A 17,486-nucleotide genomic window follows, 5' to 3' on the forward strand; every position below is an offset into this window, starting at 1 on the left:
TCGCTGATGGACCAAGTGGCAGTCACCCGTCAGCGCTCCCCGGAGCCAGAACCCAGTGCCACGGACGCGGGCCTTGCTCTTCCGCCCCGGGACTCTCGTGGGGCGTGAGTGGGCGTGGCCTGGCCTCCTGGCTTCCTCAGGCCACTAAAGATCAGGTCTGACTTTAATTTCGAAAGCACGACTACAGGGTATTTGCTCAAAACTAGTACATGAGCCCAAGCCAGGTCGCCACCCAGAGCACACAGCACAGATCGTCCCTGTCCACGCACAGGCTGTCCCCTCCGCCCCAAACACGGCTCCTTCCCAGCACAGCGTCTAGGCCTCCTTTCTGGGCTGCCGTTGGCTGCTCCCCAGAGATACTCAGCCACAGAGCCTGGCATTCCGTGACCTCGGCCCCATTCCTCCAAGGCCCTGTGGCGGTGAGCCTTCCTCCCTGGCCTGGCTGAAGTCACTCGCTTCGGGAAGCACCGGTTACTGGGCGCGTGATGGATTCCGCTCAGCGAAGCCTGAGCAGGTGCTTTCCCCTTGACCCCTGGGGTGTTTACGTTTGCTTTGTCCCCTACCAGGGTGTCCTTCGTACCCTCTCCTGAGGGACTCGCCTTGCGAGGCCAGCCGGCAGGCTCAGCGTCCCCACGCTTCGTCAGACCACACAGAGGCCACTTTGTCCATCATCTTGCGTTTCGACGTCTCTTTGTCCTGCATGGCAGGCACACAGTGGCCACCAGCAAAAACCACACTCTCACCGATCAGACAGAACGAGGTCCCAGGGGCCACCCCCCCCCCAACCCCAGCGCATCCCAGAGCCTCCGGATGCTGGGAGAGGCTGTGTGGGAAGGCGGGGCCTCAGCGAGCACCTGTGGAGGGATGCAGGGGAGCAGGAGGTGCATCCCAGGGTGGGAGAAAGTGGGGCGGCGGCTGTCCACGGAGCAGGCACCATGGTGCAGCCGGAAGCGTCGGGCTGGAAGGGGGTGGCCCGGCCGAGCCCGCGTGGCCGCTAGTGCCTTGGCGCCTCTTACCCTCGATCTCGTGGTTGACAGCGCATCAGGCAATTGGCACACCCCTCGGGACAGCTTGTCTGAATCCCCTTGATGCCTGCAGAAGGTTTCGGGGTGTCCTCAGGCCGAGGGCCCTCGCTGGCGGCTTCAGAGGGCGAGCCCGTGCTCTGGAAAGCAGTGCAGTCGTGGGGAGTGACCCTGTGATGAGAAAGAGGACGGCCGGCGGGGGTGGCGCCTCGCACGGAGGGAATGCGCTTCGCGGGCGGCACAGACGCCCGGAGCCTCGGGGCTGCAGCGCGGGGTCCTCGTGCCCGGGCCCCGGCTCAGAGCTGCGGCCCGCCTCACGCGGACGCCCAGCCTGTCAGAGCCCGGGGCCGCGACAGTCGGAGCACGCCGTCCCCGCGTCAGCGAGGCGGGCACGGCCTGTGTCCCCGCCGAGCGAGGCCCGGCCCCACGGCACACCGGCAGGGGCCCGTCCGAGCACAGACACCCCGGAGTATCTGAGTCTGGGGCGTCTTCCGGAGCAGACAGGTGGAACGTGGCAACTTCTGCGAGAGCCCCGTAAGTTGCAGTCACAGCAAGACCCGAACTGCGAAACGAGCCTGCAAATCACGCGTGGGTGCCCGAGTCACAGGGCGCCGTCAGCCCAGGTGACGTCGGCAGTGGAAATACATATCTGTGTGTGTATATATAATATATATTTTAAACCAGTGATTTATGTTTCCAAGAGACTGAGAAGCTTTGGACAAAGATTGCATGAAAACCCCACAGAAGCACGAATTGGACAACCACACACTGTGGTAATCGGCCTTTCTGCTTAGTAGGTTCACAGCTCTGAGTCTTAAGTAAAATATTCTCAACTCAAGAACAGCCAGTCGGTAAAAGCGAGTCGCCTCCTGCCCTGTGCGGATGCCTTCGAACCGGGCTGCGCGTTTCCCGACGCTGTTCATTGCTGGTTTTGCCAGTGAAATTCGTTTTCATGGACGAAGGTCTCATTTACCTCAGGAGAGGAAAGTCAGACAAATTTTCCACCTGCGAGTATCATGCAAGAATGAAAATCTGCCCCGTTTTCAAATAGAAATGCTCCAATGTGTGCCCCGCGAGGCAGGAGGAAGGGGAGGCCCTGGCCGAACGTTACCAGCTAGACGCACCGGGCTGAACTGAGGTTCAGGGCCCAGGGGTGTTCCCTGCTTCCCCGATTTTCCAATGTGTCAGGTTGTGACGCATTCGTAGGTCCACGGACATTTTGAAATAAACAAAGTAAAATGGAATAAACGACTTAAAGCCAGGCGGCCGCGAGCAGGGAGGGAGAGCGTTGCCCTGTGGGTCTCGGGCGCGTGCTCTGGGCTACCACGGCTGCCGACGACGGCACGTTGCCCAGCGCAGTCGCTGACAGGGAATTCGGAGCCCACTGCTGTGTGTGCGAGCCGGGGGGAGGTGGTTTTACGCGGCTCCTCCCGCACGTCAGGCACGTGACGTCAAAACAACAGCCACGAGGACCCAGTAACCAGACGGGCACACGCGGTGGGTGCGGGCGGAGGAGGCGGCAAGGGGCGCGCAGCTTGCGATCGAACTCTCGGAAACGCGCCTCCCGTGGGAGAAACAGCAGCCCCGCCCGGGGGCAGCCGCGCGTTGTCACCTGGAGCTCAAGCCGGTGGCGCGCGGGGGGCGCAGGGGCGCAGGTGCTGCCTCGGCCTCGCCGGGAGCCTCCTAAGGCCGCAGCAGCTGGTCTCGCTGGGGAGGCGGCAGCTTCAGCTTTGGAGTCAGACAGACCTGGGCCACAGACGGCTGGCTCGGTCACCTCCCAGCCCTGGGACCGAACGTTTCGCGCCTCTGCAAGCCTGTTTCCTCGTCTGGGAAATGGGCGTAAATGCTCACGCCGTGTTATTGCTGGGAGGGAGGGTCAGTGGGGTGGCGGTGGCAGCAGAGTCCTCCACGAGCTCCCGCACGCAGCAGCCACGTGCAGAGAACACACCGTCGTGACCTCGGGGAGCCACTGGTGTGAGGGGCAGGGGTGGGGTTGCAAGGGGGACGGTCCAAAGCCAGGCCCAGGGCTGGGAAGGGGGCCTAGGCGCCCCCCCCCACCCCCCACTGGGAGCTGCCGCCATCTCAGCGGGACGGCTCGTCCTTGACGCTCTGGACCCCTGCCCTTTCTGCTCGTTGAACCCCACCTTGCTCTCCGGGCGGCGAGGGCCTCGCCTCCGCCGTCCCCAGCCCTCCGCGTAACCGGAACTGTGGCTCTCCCGCAGGTAGAGGACATCACCACCAGCCACGAGGCCGCGCTCCAGGAGACGGAAACCAGCCACACGGAGGCCATCGCGGCCCTGCAGAGTGACCACGCCCACAAGGTCCAAGGTAGCTACCAGCCTGGGCTGGGCGCGAGCGGCCGGCCGCAGTGGGCCATGCGGGCCGGACCCTCCTGCGCAGATCGGGGAGCCCCCTCCCCTCGTGGCCCTCTTCCCATCCGGGTGTGTCCCCCATCTGCTTCCTGTGGACAGGAGAGATGGCAGGCGGGGGTCCGAGGCAGCTGCTCTCAGCCTCGCCCGCTGCGGGAACCCCTGCCAGCCCGGGTCCCGGCCCAGGGCTCCCGTGGTGCTGGTCAGGGGCGCCGGGAGGTTCTAGACCTCCCGAGGCGGTCCCGTGGGCGGCCACGCGTGAGAACCGCTCTCCTAAGGCAGGCGTGGGCGTCCTGGCCCGGACCCCGTTTCGTGGCCCGTTAGCGGCCCTCCCCACGGGGCCTCTGGGGTCTCAGGGCCCTCCCCGCTTACATTTTTTGTAACTTTGAACTACCTCCGGACCCTCGGGGTTCTGTGTGCGTCACGATGACAGCGGTGACATGTGCTAAGTGCTGAGAAGATTTCGACTTTGCGAAAGGAGTTTTCACGCCTCTGACGTGCATTTACGCTAATATACACAACTTCTTTCAACGTCCCCTCCCCCCACGGCTCCCCCCAGTCAGAGGGTTGCTGAAGCATATTAGCAACAATGAAATTTAAAAACAGATGGATACATTTTTAAAATTCGAGAATTAACACGAGTTTTTCGTTATTTTTTTAAATGTTCTTTGTAAACACCAAAGCCCGCTGTGCGGTAACCCGCCGGGAGCGTGGTTCCCGGCCACCGCTGGGAACCGGTAGTGCGTGGAGAGGCCCAGCCCGGGCACAAGGTCATCCCCTGAGAACTACTTCCTGTGTCACCTGCGTCTCAGAGAGCACCGGCTCCGGGGTCTAGGTATTTCTGCGTAGCATCTTTTCCGTAGACATCTTTGCCACGAGCATCCTCGCCACTCACATTTCCACTCACGTCCCTAATTGCCGGAGGACCATTTTGCTGTTAAAAAAAAAAAAAAGATAAAAATCGCAACAAATAAAAGAGAGACATTACAAAGGACATCGTGGAACACAAAAAGAAAATAACAAAATTAAAAAGACTTTATTTAAAAGGTGTACAGATTTGTGGCAATGCTGCTCAAATAACTGATTTTATTTTGCAGATCGCACCGAAGTATTTTTCTTTTTTTCTATGGGAAGCATAGGTTCAACCCTGTTCCCTCAAAGAGAGCCCTCGGCCTCCCTCTCTCCTTCCAGCAAAGGGGGCTTCAAAATAAGAAACCAGCTCTCGGGGCAAATCATCTCATCTGGAGGAAGTGCTCAGCACCTGAAGGCCAGCGCCACGTCTGCGAGTCACCGTGCCAGCTCTCGAGAGGGCCGGCTGAGAGTTCTGTATGATCTAAAAACAGGAGTAACAGTGGCGATCGTCAGCGGAGAAAGAAAACCAAACAACGACCGAAAGAAAGAAGAAAACCGAGACTATCAACCAGTTAGTTATCTCATTTACAGAAAAATTGCCTTATGCTCAATTAATTGTACAGCAAAAAATGTTCGCAGCAAGGACGTCTACGCCCATGACTGCGCCTTGGATCCGCCTGGAGCTTGGTTTTTGTTTCTTTCCTTTTTTTTTTTTTAAATACAGATGTGAAAATCCCACCTCAGAGATGCCAAGTTCATTGCTCTGGGGTGCAGCCCAGGCACCAGGGGTTTTGAAAGCTCCCCACGTGGTTCCAACGCGGCCAGATTTGAGAACCACGTCCCAGAGCACGGCACTGGCTGCGGGCAGAGCGACAGGCCCACAAAACAGTGTGCCGGACACGCGGGTGCAGAGGCGCTGGCCACGGTGTGTGCTGTCCCCAGAGCAGGCACTGACTTCCCTTGGCGCGGGGCGGGTACCGGGCCAGCGGAAAAGGCCGTCCGGCCCGTGACCGCCCTGCAGGAAAATGGTCTCTGAACGCCGTCTCCAGAGCGCTGCCTTTTGAGTCTGGATTTTCGTAGCGACAGACCCGGTAGTTTTTTCTGACTGATGCGGTTCCACTTAGAGACCGTCCATGTCCTTTATCACAACCGGGTCTCCCACAGACCTTCACCATCATGAGTTGAAAAGATCTGGGTCGGTGGAAACCACAGCGCTTTTCCTAATCGCGGCTCTTGCCGCCCGGGCGATCATTGCTGGCCCAGGGCGCGCCTGCCCGGAGCGTGCGACCCAGGCTGTACGAGGACCCTCCGGCCCTCCGTTTGCAACGTGCAAACAAATCGCTCGCGTAGCCGGCATGAGGTGGGCCTCACCCTGCTAATAAGACTGTTCCCATCTGGAGGAAGACAGGATCCATTTGCTTAATAAGTCTTACGCTCCGTCTCCTTCCGCCTAGCTTGCAGGTTATTGCTGGGATGACACTTTTCACAGAGGAGAAGGGTCCAGGCTCTCCGGGAGGAACCCGTCCAATCGGCCTCCTCCTGTCTGAGAGTCTTAACATCGACGCTGTCTTTGCTCAAGGGACTCCCAGAGAGCTGCGGCTTTCGGGGTGTGGCCCGGAGGCCCTGCAGACGCAGCCCCACCCCACACCCCAAAAGCCCCAGTGCGCCCAGGCAGCGAGGCGGGCGCCCACGGCCCTATTCTCCCCAAAAGCTCCCTCCTCCAGCCCCAGATGGCTGCTGGGGGGTGGGAAGGAAGAATGCTCCTGGGGGGGCGTTGGGGGGGCTGGCACTGACGGCCCAGTCGCCGCCTCCACTGTCAGGAAAACGGGGACCGCGGGCGAGAGCCTGGCTTGGCCCGGGGGGCAGGAGAGCAGGGAATAGAAACGCACACGTGTGTGTGTGCGTGTGCATGAGTGCGTACACGTGTGTGTGTGCGCGCATGCACATGTGTTCATATGTGTGTGTGCATAGTGTGCGTGTGTGAGTGTGAGTGTGCGCATTGTGCGAGTGTGTGCATGCGTGTGCATGACTGTACACGTGCATGTGTGTGCATGCATGCGTGTTTGTACGTGAGTGTGTACATGTGCGTGCATGTGTGAGCGCGAGTGTGTACACGTGTGTGTGCACATGTGCATGTGTGTGTGCATGTGTGCGTGTGCATGAGTGTGTACATGTGCGTGTGTGTGCATGTGTTTGTGTATACGTGTTGTGAATGTGTGTGTGCCCGTGTGCGCGTGCGCCCCGTCTCTTCCCTGTCCCCCTCTTTCTCTCCCTCGGCCCCCCGCCCCCCCGCGTCTCCTGAGCGACGCCGCTTGCGGTGCAGGGCAGGGCGCGTGTCTGCAGGCCGAGGTCCGCCGTGCGCCGTTTGTCCCCTATTCAGCTGGTCCCGCGACTTAGTCTGGCGGAAGAGTCTGGTTCGGTCCTTTCCGGAAGAAAGGCCAGCTTAACCCCTGACGTCTTCTCCCCAGACCTGGTGTCCGCCCACGAGCTTGAAAAGAAGGAAATGGAAGAAAATTTCGAGAGGCTGCGCCTGTCCCTGCAGGTCAGTATCCGCTCAGCTCCGACGCCGCGCGACGAGGGTCGTCAGCCCCGTCCACACTCGCTCAGCCAGTGCCCGCCACGTCCCGGGCCCTGTGGCACGCGCCGGAGGACGGGGGGCGAGGAGACGCCCTCCCTGCCCTGAGGACGCTGCTGTCCGCTCGGAGGGCTGTGGCTCAGGGACAGCCAGCCTCAAAGGTAGCTCGCAGCCGCGCCGCGTGAGCGATGCTGCTGGCGGCCCCGCACCTGCCGTGGCTCGAGGGGAGGGGCACGTCCTCACAGGGGCCGGCGCAGGGCGGGTTATGCAGGGCCGAAGTCACGGGACACTCTGGGAGGTGGAGAGGGGCTGGAGCCACCAGGGCCGGGGTGGGGGCGAAAAGCACCTTCTGCGCCCCCCAGGCCAACCTGCGGAACGCGGGGGCCTCAGACGCCGGCGGGGGGTGGGGGGCTGCCTGGCTCCCGGCTGTGCCCGCGCAAGAATGGAGGGTCTCCCAGGCCAGCCGCAGGTCCCTCCCGCCTCGCGGGGACCCAGCCCCGCTGCCTCTCCCCAGCTTCTGTTCCCCGCTGCGGGAGTCCTGATCGTAGCAAGGTCGCTTGTCAGATGTTAGGGTCACCCGCATCCGGACAGCGCGATGACAGCGACGACGGCGGCCCCTCGATTTCCGTAAGGGCAGCGAGAAGGCAGGGGTTTTTCAAATTAGCCCCACACTGTCCGCCTCGCGCACCCGCCCCTCCTGCCGTCAGACGGACAGACGCTCGGTCCTGAAGGAGCCGGGGAAAGCCGGACCGTGACGTCGCGGAAACCCCGTCCTGCCCCAAACCGCAACGGACGGGGGATGGGGGTTCACGTCTTCGTGCGTGAGTCTCCCCTCTGCCCTGACTCCCGCAGTCACACGGCGCACGCACCGTGGCCGTCACGCGCCGCCCGGGAGCACAGCCCGCGTGGGCTGCAGGTCGTCTGGTGTGAGGAAGGGGAGTCGCTTCCGCCCCCTTCCCCAGGGCACCGGCGGCTGGAAACGGGCGCTGCTGGGTGTGAGTCCCCGCCGCACCCCTCTCTGTAGCTCTGGGAACCGTCGCTTAGTCAGCCGTGAAATGGGGGGGGGGGGGATGGCAGCACCTTCCTCACGGTGCGAGCAGGTTGGAGGAGACGCCGTGCGTCCGGCCCGGGCGTGGGGCGGTGCGGCACGAGCCCGGCTCGCGGGGACCGCTCCCGAGGAGCAGCGGCCGCCGGCCGAACGGCGCCAAGGCTGCTGCGTTTATCCTCGGTGTCCCGCTGTTGCTCTCGTCACCATGGGTCAACCCCGGGTCCCCGCGCTGGCCCAGGCTGCCAGCTGGGTCTTCGTGCCTCTCAGCATGGCGCGAAGGGGCCGACCCAGTAAGAGAACGGCCCGGCCCGGCCCGGCCGGTTTCTGCACAGCGGCGCCTGCCGGGGGGCGGGGAGGAGGAGTCGGTTTTGAACAGGACGAAAACCTCAGTTTGGTGCTGGAGATGCGTGCTGGGTGTGGACCGTCCTGGGTGTGGACCGTCCTGGGTGTGGACCGTCCTGGGTGTGGACCGTGGTGCGTTTTTCTTTCGCTGTTTTGTTTGCTTTTCTAACGGAGGAGGGGAGGCTTCGAAAGGAGCGCTTCCTGCCTCCTCGTCGCGCTGGGGAGGTTGGGGCAGGAGCCCCGGGGTGGCACAGGCTTTCCGTGCTGCGGGGGGTCTGGGGGGCCACTGCCCGGCGCCGTCACGCGCCCCCGGGCTGCACCTCGGACTCCGACTTGCACACGGTTGCCAGGTCCCGCGTGTGCACACCGCCACCGACGGCGGCAACATGGCCCGGTGCACCAGCGTGTGCGTTTAGTGGCGCCACAGGGGGCTTTCAGTTCTTAAAAACGCAACGGAGGTCATGGAGGTCACTGGTGCAGGAAAGGAGGAGGTGGCGAAAACGGCCGAGAGGGCCCGCGGGCCGCGATGAGGAAGGCGGCCCCCCGGCCGGCACCGCGTGCGGCACGGAGTCGCAGTGCAGCCGCGTCGCACACGATGCCTCGGGTGGGTGGCACGGGGCGATTCTCGCGCCCGGAGGGCTCCCGCGAGCCCCTCGTCGCCCGGTTTTGGTGGTGGCACCGGTGGGGGGGGGCACGGTGCACCCCGGACGCGCCTTTATTCCCTCGGCCTGCCACGGGGCCAGGAGCATCTGTCCCCTGGGGGAGGCTCTAAACAGGGGGCGGACTCAGGCCGAGGGCAGCCCACCTCAGGGACCAGCGAGGCCGGGGGCGGGGTAGAAGTGACCGGGGACTGAGACGGAGCCGGCGGAGAAGGCAGTGCTGGCCCGGGGGGGTGGGCGGGGGGGCGGCCCCTGTCGGAGCGCGGTCACCTCAACGCCGCGGGCCTTTCCGGGGGCCTCGCCGCAGCTCCCAGGCTGCAGCGTCCGCGGCGGGCCGGGCCGGACACCCCTCTTGCCGTCACTACAGGACCAGGTGGACACGCTGACCTTCCAGAGCCAGTCTCTGCGGGACCGAGCCAGACGCTTCGAGGACGCTCTGAGGAGAAACACCGAGGATCAGCTCGAGGTGGCCGAGCCCGCCAGGCCTCCGGGCACCGGGGCCCCCACGGGGCCTCATCCCAGGAAGCCATGTGGCTTCCTCTGCAGCCCCCCCAGACAGGGCCCCTGAGCTGACCGAGCCCCAGCTGGCAGCTGGTCAGGACCCCCGGGGCTTTGACCGCAGGCCCGTCACCTCCTGGCCCCTGAGACCGGGCAGTGTGGGGCGGCGTCCACACCGCACACGGCTCCCGGCCGCTGTCCCTGCGCTCCTGGGGCCAGCGCGGCCTGGGGCACCCGCCCTGGCCGGGACCGCGCCCCGCGCCTGTCCCTCCCGGCTTCCGCTGGGCCGGCACGGGGCGGCTGGGGCCGGCGTTCGTAGGTCGAGGGAAGATTTTTCCAGAAAAGCTGGCAGAAATTGCCCCCCTCTGATGTAGGGCTGTCAGATAAAACGCATTACACCCAGGTCAGTGGGAGTTACAGAGACGTGAAGGTTTTAGAGCAAGTGTGTGTCTCTTTTGATACTCACACTACAAAAAGCGGTTTTTATCTGGAATTTGCATGTAACGCAGCTCACTGTATGCACGCGCACACTGCCATCGGCCCCTCCGCCACCCTCACCCGAAGCCTCTTTCTCTCACGCGGCTTCTCTGCCCCTCGGACCACTTTGCTCATTTCCCACGCCGGGCGGGGGCGGGCGGGGGGCTCTCCATGGGGGGACCGGGAGCTCCCCTGCAGTTGGCCGGACCCAGGAGCGGGGTGAATGAGGTCACAAGCCAATGTCGCGTTCACCACCGCCGCCCCGAGTTTCCCCTGGGGTGGGCTGGTGGCGCCCCGCCATTCCAGCCTCCAGCCCCTCTGACGACGGCCCCCCCCCGCCCCGGCCCCCGGCGCGCGGGCCCCCGGGGAACGGCCGCTGCCCTCCGCCCGCAGGTGGCACTGGCTCCCTATCGGCACTTGGAGGAAGACATGAGGAGCCTGAAGCAGGTGCTGGAGATGAAGAACCAGCAAATCCACCAGCAGGAGAAGAGGATCGCCGAGCTGGAGAAGCTGGTGAGTCGCGGCGTCTTCCCGGGAAGGCCCCGACCCTCGCCGCCCCCGTGCCCGTCACCACCGGCCGCGTCGGGCCCTGGGCCCCGCCCCGCCCGGTGCTCACGCTGAGTCTTGAGGCCCTTCTGGGGGATCCAGGCGGTGTGGTGGCAGACCTCAGAGGTGGCCTCGCCTGGACACGTCCCCCCCGCCCGTCCCGCCGCTCTGAAGTGCGGTGTCCTCACTCGTCCCTGGGGGCACGTGCAGCGTCACCCCGACCTGCCAGGCACCCCCACATGCCTGCTGTGCGTTTGTTCCTTAACGGGGCCCGCGATGCTGCGGGGCAGGGGCTGCCGGGGAGGCTCCCGGGCCGAGCGCGGCCACGGAGCCCGGCCAGCGCGGGGACCAGCCGCGCGCCACCCCCTCCTCTGTCCCGGCCGGGCCACCCGCATCCGCTCTCCGGTCACCTGCAGGCCTCAGGGTTGAAGTGGCCGTCGCCAGCCACGCGCCGGGCACTCTGCAGGCCGGCACCACGCCTCGGTCCAGGAGGCCCTCCCAGCAAAAAACAGACAGACAGGAGGAACAGACCGAATCGCTCCCCATGCCCTGCGGGCTGCGGTGAGGCAGGCGCCTTGCCTCAGAGCAGGGCCAGAGGCCGGGCCCTCGGCTCCCATCCCTGTCCCTTAGTCTTAGAGAGGTGACCGTCTTCTTTAAAGACCAACTACACTAACAGCGAACTTGTCACATTCTTTTCAAAAAAATAATTTGTTTCTACATTCCTCTTAGAAGGGAGCTGGGCTTCAGCAGGCGTCAGACTCCGGCGGGGGGGGACGCGGTGCCCGACAGAGAGAGCGGCGTGGGTCGGGGGGCAGATCGTGGCCGTGGGTGGCGGCCATTTCCGCCAGCGTGACCAGCGGGTCCTGGCCCTCGCAACCTCGGCTGCCCAGGGCCGCAGAAGGACAAAGCTGTCCACACTCCTTACGCTCCCCTCCCGGAAGGCCGTCCCGCCTGGGAGGTGACAGCACGGGGGACTTCTGGGGAAGGCCAGGGCACCCGCAGCCGAACCAGGCCCTGCTGTCGATCACGGCGTGCCACCGAGGGGGGCCCGGGCCTGGGGACACTCCCTGTAGGAAATGTCTCCTACGCAGGAATCTGGCGCACGCACAGACACACACACGCGTGTGCACGTGCTCACGCACACATACTACAGGTAAAATAAAACTGCGTCCATGACGTATGTAATAATACTTTTATTGCACACGGTACATGCCGGTATTTTCTCTCGTTTTATTTTGTTTAAAAAAAGAAGAGTCAGCCACATCCCTCTGAGCACCACCCCCGAGGCGCCGCACAGCGCCGTCTGCAAACACTGTCCCGGCTAAGCCCCCGAGGGCCCTGGTCCCCTGCCGGCCACACGGCCTTGCGAGGCCTCCTCACAGCACGCCCCTTACAGGCAGAGAAGAACCTGCTCCTGCAGGAGAAGATCCAGGTCCTCCAGCAGCGGAACGAAGACCTCAAGGCGAGGATCGACCAGAACACCGTCGTCACGAGGTGGGGGGCCCGGACGCCGGGGCTCGCGGGGCACGTGTCGCCCACAGAGCGCCTCTGCTCGTGGGCTCGAGGGCTCCGAGTCTGTCCCGGCACCCCATGGCCCTGCTCCTCTGAGCTGGAAGCTTCCCCAAAAGCGAGGGGCAGAGGCCACCGACGCGGCTGGCGGCTGCAGGGGCTCGCCTCTGGAGCGGGTCTCGGGGCGCGGCGCCAGCTGGCTGCACCCAGGCCAAGGGGGGCCAGCCCCGCACCCTGCTCACTCAGTGGCGCAGACCCTGAGAGGCGCCGGCTGCAGAGCCGTCATCCGGGGCCGGCCCGGGGCGGCAGGAAAGGGAGGGCCACAGGGCTGGAACGTGCCAGAGAGAAGCCGTGTAGCCAGAGGCGGCTGCTTCTCGGTGGCTCCGATTCCGTCTCGCTCCCCTGCTCTGAGGTCCCCCCACTTTCAAGGAAGGATGTGGAGACACCTCCCTCCCGCCGGCAGCACGGAGGAGGGCAGGGCGTGGGGCTCCGTCGGCCAGTGGGCGGTTACACCGTCCACGAGGCCCGAGCTGGGCGCCAGGCTGGGCGCTGCCGGTGCGAAGCGGCCGCCCCTGGTGCCCGTGCGTTCAGGCTCGCGGGCCAGCAGGTGGGCAGAGGACAGACCAGCGTCCGTGGCAGGGGAAGGCACAGCCCAGGACGGGGAGGCCAGATAGCACCGCGTGTGCCGGGGCGGCACCCGCCACTGTCTCCGAGCCCCCCGGGGGCCTCCGCACCAGCTCCCCCGCCACTTCCTGCCTCTGCCTCTGGCTTCTGCTGTGTGCACGGGGCGGCCAGCACCTCCCCGTCCGGGCAGGGGGATGAGCGTGCACTCGGTGTGGGCAGGGGGCCCTGGGGACAAGCGGCGGTCTCGGTTCGGCCGAGGTCGGGTGTGGCGGCGGCCCGCCTTGTCCCTGACCCCCCGCAGCGGCGGCCGCCTCCTCCCGTGGCCCGTGGCCCGGCGCCTCGAGCTGAGGCCCCCCGACTCACTGGCTTCTTCTTGTCCCCGTGCAGACAGCTGTCGGAGGAGAATGCCAACCTCCAGGAGTACGTGGAGAAGGAGGCGCAGGAGAAGAAGAGGCTGAGCCGGACCAACGAGGAGCTGCTGTGGAAGCTGCAAACCGGGGACCCCACCAGCCCGGTCAAACTGTCCCCCACCTCCCCCGTGTACCGCGGCTCCTCCTCCGGGCCCTCGTCACCAGCCAAATTCAGCACGACGCCCAGATGACGCCACCACCAGGCAGCCCTCCGGAGCCGCGCCCCGTGTGCGCCCGGAGGGCGTCCCGACCCGGGCCGGGCCGGCGGGCCCCGCGTGCGTGGCCAGTAGCCACGCGGCAGCAGCCCCGGGAGCCCCGCCGAGCCCCGCCGAGACTGCCCCACGCTGGCCGACGTGCAAGCGTCTGACCGTATTCAGAGCCAAAAGAAACTCCAGTCGTCCCTGAGCGGTGGGCTTCCTCCGCAGAATCCAGGCTAGCGACCGGTGGCCCAGCGCCGAGTCCACACCGACTGATCGTCGTGCACGGCGCGGTGTGCGCGGCATGTGTGCGCAGATTCACACACGTGCGCACGCGCCGTTCCGGATCGCTTTTTTCTTTTTTTATACCACGAAGCGCTGACATATTTTGGTGAAGGTCAGCCGTTTTCTAACGCGTGCCTAAGAATAACTGGGAAATAAAAACGCATTTCTATCTCGCTTCCCAGGAATATTTCTACCCAAAACAGAAAAAAAAGGAAAAAAAAAAAAAAAAGAGAGAGAGAGACCGATAAGAAGCGCCTTGCGACCTGCCACCGAGTGGCGCCCTATCTCACGGACACCAGCGGACAGGCCACCTGCCTTCGCCGCCGTCGGCTGCTTCGTCGGCGCGGCGCGCGGCCACGGTCACGCCGCCCGTCGTGGACGACGCGGCAGAGAGCCCCGCGGAGCTGGGCGGCTTCCACGGACGCCGCCGTGACGGGGACTCTGCAGTCTCATGAACACGCGTCTCGCTTTGCTTTCCTCAGCGGCTTCTCGGGACCCGTCGCTCGGCTCGCGGCACCCCGGGAAGGTCCGAAAGAGCGTGACCTTCTGGCGTGAGGGCGAGGATGACCTTGGCGTTGACCGAGACCGTTCGGCCTCCGTCCTCAAGGACGGCGGGCAGGGTCCGCGGCGGGACTGGGCACGGCCCGGGGTTCGCTCCGATCCGGTGCTGCCGACGGTCGGCCCACCTCACGGCCGCCGGCCCTTCGGTTTGGTTCAGCGACTCAGCCCCGTCATTGCACATTCGGATGGCTCAGGGGTCTGGCAGAAGCTTCCAGAAAACCAGTGCGGCGCTGTGCCGGGCCACCCCGTGACCTCCCGGGAGCCCAGGCATGTTTGCTGCAGGGTCGAGCAGGGGCCCAGCTGGCCGCGGACCCGCCTCGGGCTCGGGAGGTTCTTCCACGCAGAGGGGCCGGTGTCACGGCCGCACGTGCGAGGGGCAGCCACAGCGCTGCGGGGGCGAAGGGCGTGACACCCCGAAAAAGGAAGCGGGTGTAACAGTCGCCGTGGCGACGATAATGCTGCCTCGTTTCCTGTTCGTGACTGAGACTCTGCACTTCTCTCCCGAGGGCCCGTGACCTTGTCCTGAGCCCAGGGCCGTCTTCGAGCTGGACCGAGGCGAGGGGTTCGGGCAGGGGCGTCCGTGTGGGGAGGGGGCGGCTCGCCCAGGGCCCCGCCTGCTCGCCGCGCCGGTGGCCGGCAGGACGGCATGTTCCGAGTCCCCCGCGAGCGTCAAGGCGGGGCTTCCTGGCCTCAGGTGCGTCTCGTTCCCAGCGAACCTCCCAGGGTCTCTGCCCGTCCTGGGGGCGCTCCAGGAGGCGCGCGCGGAAGTCACGGTGAGCTCTCTTTCCCTGCGAGGCCGCGCACGGCCCTCGAGCCTCGAGCGGGGCGCTCCATCGTGGGCCGCGCCGCGCCGACGGCGCCCCCTGCAGACACAGGCCGGGCGGCCGCTCCGCCCCCTGACCCAGGAACTGCGTCCGTCCGTCCGTCCGTGGCCCGGCCACGTGCAGCCACACGGCAGTGCAGACCCCCACGTCCCGAGGGGCGTGCGGCGCGGTCGCGGTTCCGGCGTCGAGACGTTGGCCCTGAGCGGCCGTCCCCGGCCCCCGAGCTGGTTCCCGCGCTGCCCGCGCCTCCGTGGGCACCCATCACTCCCAGGACACCCCTGTCCCGGACGAGGGGTGGCGGCCGCTGTGCCCCCTTCGCCTCGCGCCCCCCACGCGGAAGTGCCGTCCACACACACGCGCTGCAGCCTCGGGCCTCGCGACCTCGCCAACCTCCACTAGGCGTCGGGGACCCCTAGCTGCCCCGGCCCCCACACTGGGACGGGGTTCTGGCCGGGCGTCGGGGCGGGGGGCTGGCGGGCCGCACACCAGGTGATTGTTTGAACGGGGTCACACATTCCTTACCCGGCCCTTCCAGTTTCTGTGTTGCATATTTGTGTTTGAAGCATATTAAAATGACCTAGAGGGACTTTCGGTGACGTGCGTGCTCTGTAATTCTTGGCCTGGCCCTCTCAGGCTCCGGGAGGCTCAGGCTGTGCTCCGAGACAGGGAGCCCGAGGAGGTCGCTGGCAGGCCTGGCTGTGCCAGGGTCGGCTGACCGTCACCGAGTCGGACCGACCAGGCCCCGGGCGCCCGCGTCTGCGGCAGCCAGGCCCAGACTGTGGGGAGCTCAGTGGCTCCGCGGTGCTCGGCCTCTTCAGCAGGCTGGGTGGGCTGGAGTTGGCGAGAATAAAGAAAGACCCACAAGATTGGGCCCGATCCGCTCCCCATCCGTTTCCGATTCAGACCCACGGGTGTCTGCTTTCTCCCAGGGAAGAGCGTGACCTGTCCCAAGTCCCGTCAGTCACACCCGACGGCCACAGAGCTCCCGCACGGGCAGCAGGGCCGAGCCTGCCTGGTGTGGTGGCCACGGCCAGGGCGGTTTATCATCGCGAGCTTTCTCACACCAGCAGGGACCCCCAGTCCCCAGACAGCTCGGCGGCGCTCCCCGTAACACCCACTGCAGCCGGCGCCCCTGGTGCGGCCTGGGAGACCTGCCGACCGCCCCGGCCTCCGGTTGGGCTGCAGCGGGTTTGGCCGGCTCGCCCACGCTCAAGGACCCCTAGGTGGCCAGTTCCCCGAGTGGGGTGACTCCAGCAAGTTTGCAGGAGAGGCCTCTCGCGCGTCGTAAAGCACCGGCAGTCACTTCCGGGCCTGCGAGGGGCACGGGACCCCCTCGGAGTCACCCCCGCACCCGGATTATCGAGGGCGTCTTCTGGGGTACCTTGTGCCGGCTGCTTTTACAACAACCACCTTCCACGGCCACGTGAGGTCTCGCCTCCGCTGAACAGAGCAGACGGCGACTCACCCACTGGCACGTGCCGGAAGCCGGGCTATGGCCACCGCCTCCTGTCTGCAGGGCTCCGCGTCCCCCAGCCCACAGCCCAGCTGCAGCAGGCAGGGCAGACCTCCGAGGTCAGCCCCTCCGTCCCTCGTCGGTGCCAAGGCCCCTGGCGCGGAGCGGCTCTCCCCGCGTGGGGCAGCTCAGCGGGAAGGAGGGTCTGCCCTTCCACGCATAAAGCGCGCCCCACCTGCGAGGCAGTGAAGCGAGGCGTGCCCGCCTGCCCGCAGCCCCGCCGGCAGGCCGTGGCCCAGCCGGTGCTGGCTCAGACAGGCACCAGGCTGGGGCTCGGGGCCGCACCCCCCAGCGAGAGCCAGGGTCCTGCCCGCTGGAGGGTTAGAGTCAAACGCTTCAAAGCAAAAAAGTTAAAAAACACACACACACACATATCCAAAGGCTGGTAAGCCGTCCTGGGTTTTAAAACAAGGGGACTTCATTCACTTTAAGTTTGCGAAATATCTTTTAAAATCAGTCTGCTTCTCTTTGAAACCTCTTGCCTCCAACCCCCCCCCCAAAAAAAAAAGAAAAAAAAAAACAAAAACAGAAGGCCCCCTGGGTTTCTGCCGGCCCAGGTCATGGGCAGAAGCCGAGGTCATTCGCCTGACTCACCAAGTCTGCAAGGCTCTAAGCCGAGGCCACCGGCCTCCATGTGACCGAGGGCCCTGGCTGGGAGGACATGGCACAGAGGAGCGCGCAGGCCACCGCGCCCGGCTGCTGCTCGCTGTGCGGGGTCCCCCATGTCCCCTGCCCCCAGGTTGATGCTGCATCCGCCCCACCCCGTGACAGCAGAGGGCCGGTATCTCAGTGAATAACACCATTGTTCTAAGGAGCAAAATTTAAGCATCCAGGGGGAAGTCAACCCAAACGGCTGCTCCCATCCCCAGCTCATCCCGACTCTACGGGGACCAGGTGCTCCCCACACTGAGACGCAGGCCCAACGGCTCCCCTGTCAGCAAAGCCACCTCCTGTCCCGGTCAGCAAAGCCACCTCCTGTCTTTCCTTACAGGGCCTTTTTTCAACGACTGTATCGATGGGTTGGAGGTCAGGCTTGATTGGCTGAAACTGTTCCCTTTGAAGAGGGGAGCCAGGGTTACCTCAGTTGCTTTTCCAGGCCCGCGGGGCTCAGTAAGGGGCTCGGGCCAGGCTGGGTTTGGACGGCGGGTGTGAGAAGGGGACCGCAGTCCCGCGAG

The 17,486-nt window shown here is 65.1% G+C and overlaps 1 protein-coding gene across 5 annotated transcripts in view; it reads left to right on the plus strand.

Annotated features, from left to right (window-relative positions):
* Window positions 1-13,642, plus strand: part of MTUS2 (microtubule associated scaffold protein 2) — a 367,564-nt gene extending 353,922 nt beyond the window's left edge. For all 5 annotated transcript variants that reach the window (XM_036228402.1, XM_036228401.1, XM_036228400.1 and 2 more), the window contains 6 exons: window positions 3,245-3,350; window positions 6,712-6,785; window positions 9,235-9,333; window positions 10,236-10,355; window positions 11,785-11,882; window positions 12,909-13,642. In XM_036228402.1, coding sequence (XP_036084295.1) covers window positions 3,245-3,350; window positions 6,712-6,785; window positions 9,235-9,333; window positions 10,236-10,355; window positions 11,785-11,882; window positions 12,909-13,122 — 711 coding nt within the window. In that variant the 3' untranslated portion in view covers window positions 13,123-13,642. The remainder of the gene's footprint in view (window positions 1-3,244; window positions 3,351-6,711; window positions 6,786-9,234; window positions 9,334-10,235; window positions 10,356-11,784; window positions 11,883-12,908) is intronic.
* Window positions 13,643-17,486: the final 3,844 nt, after the last annotated feature.

The sequence above is a fragment of the Rousettus aegyptiacus genome, unplaced genomic scaffold, assembly GCF_014176215.1.
Source record: "Rousettus aegyptiacus isolate mRouAeg1 unplaced genomic scaffold, mRouAeg1.p scaffold_m13_p_11, whole genome shotgun sequence".
NCBI lineage: Eukaryota > Metazoa > Chordata > Mammalia > Chiroptera > Pteropodidae > Rousettus > Rousettus aegyptiacus.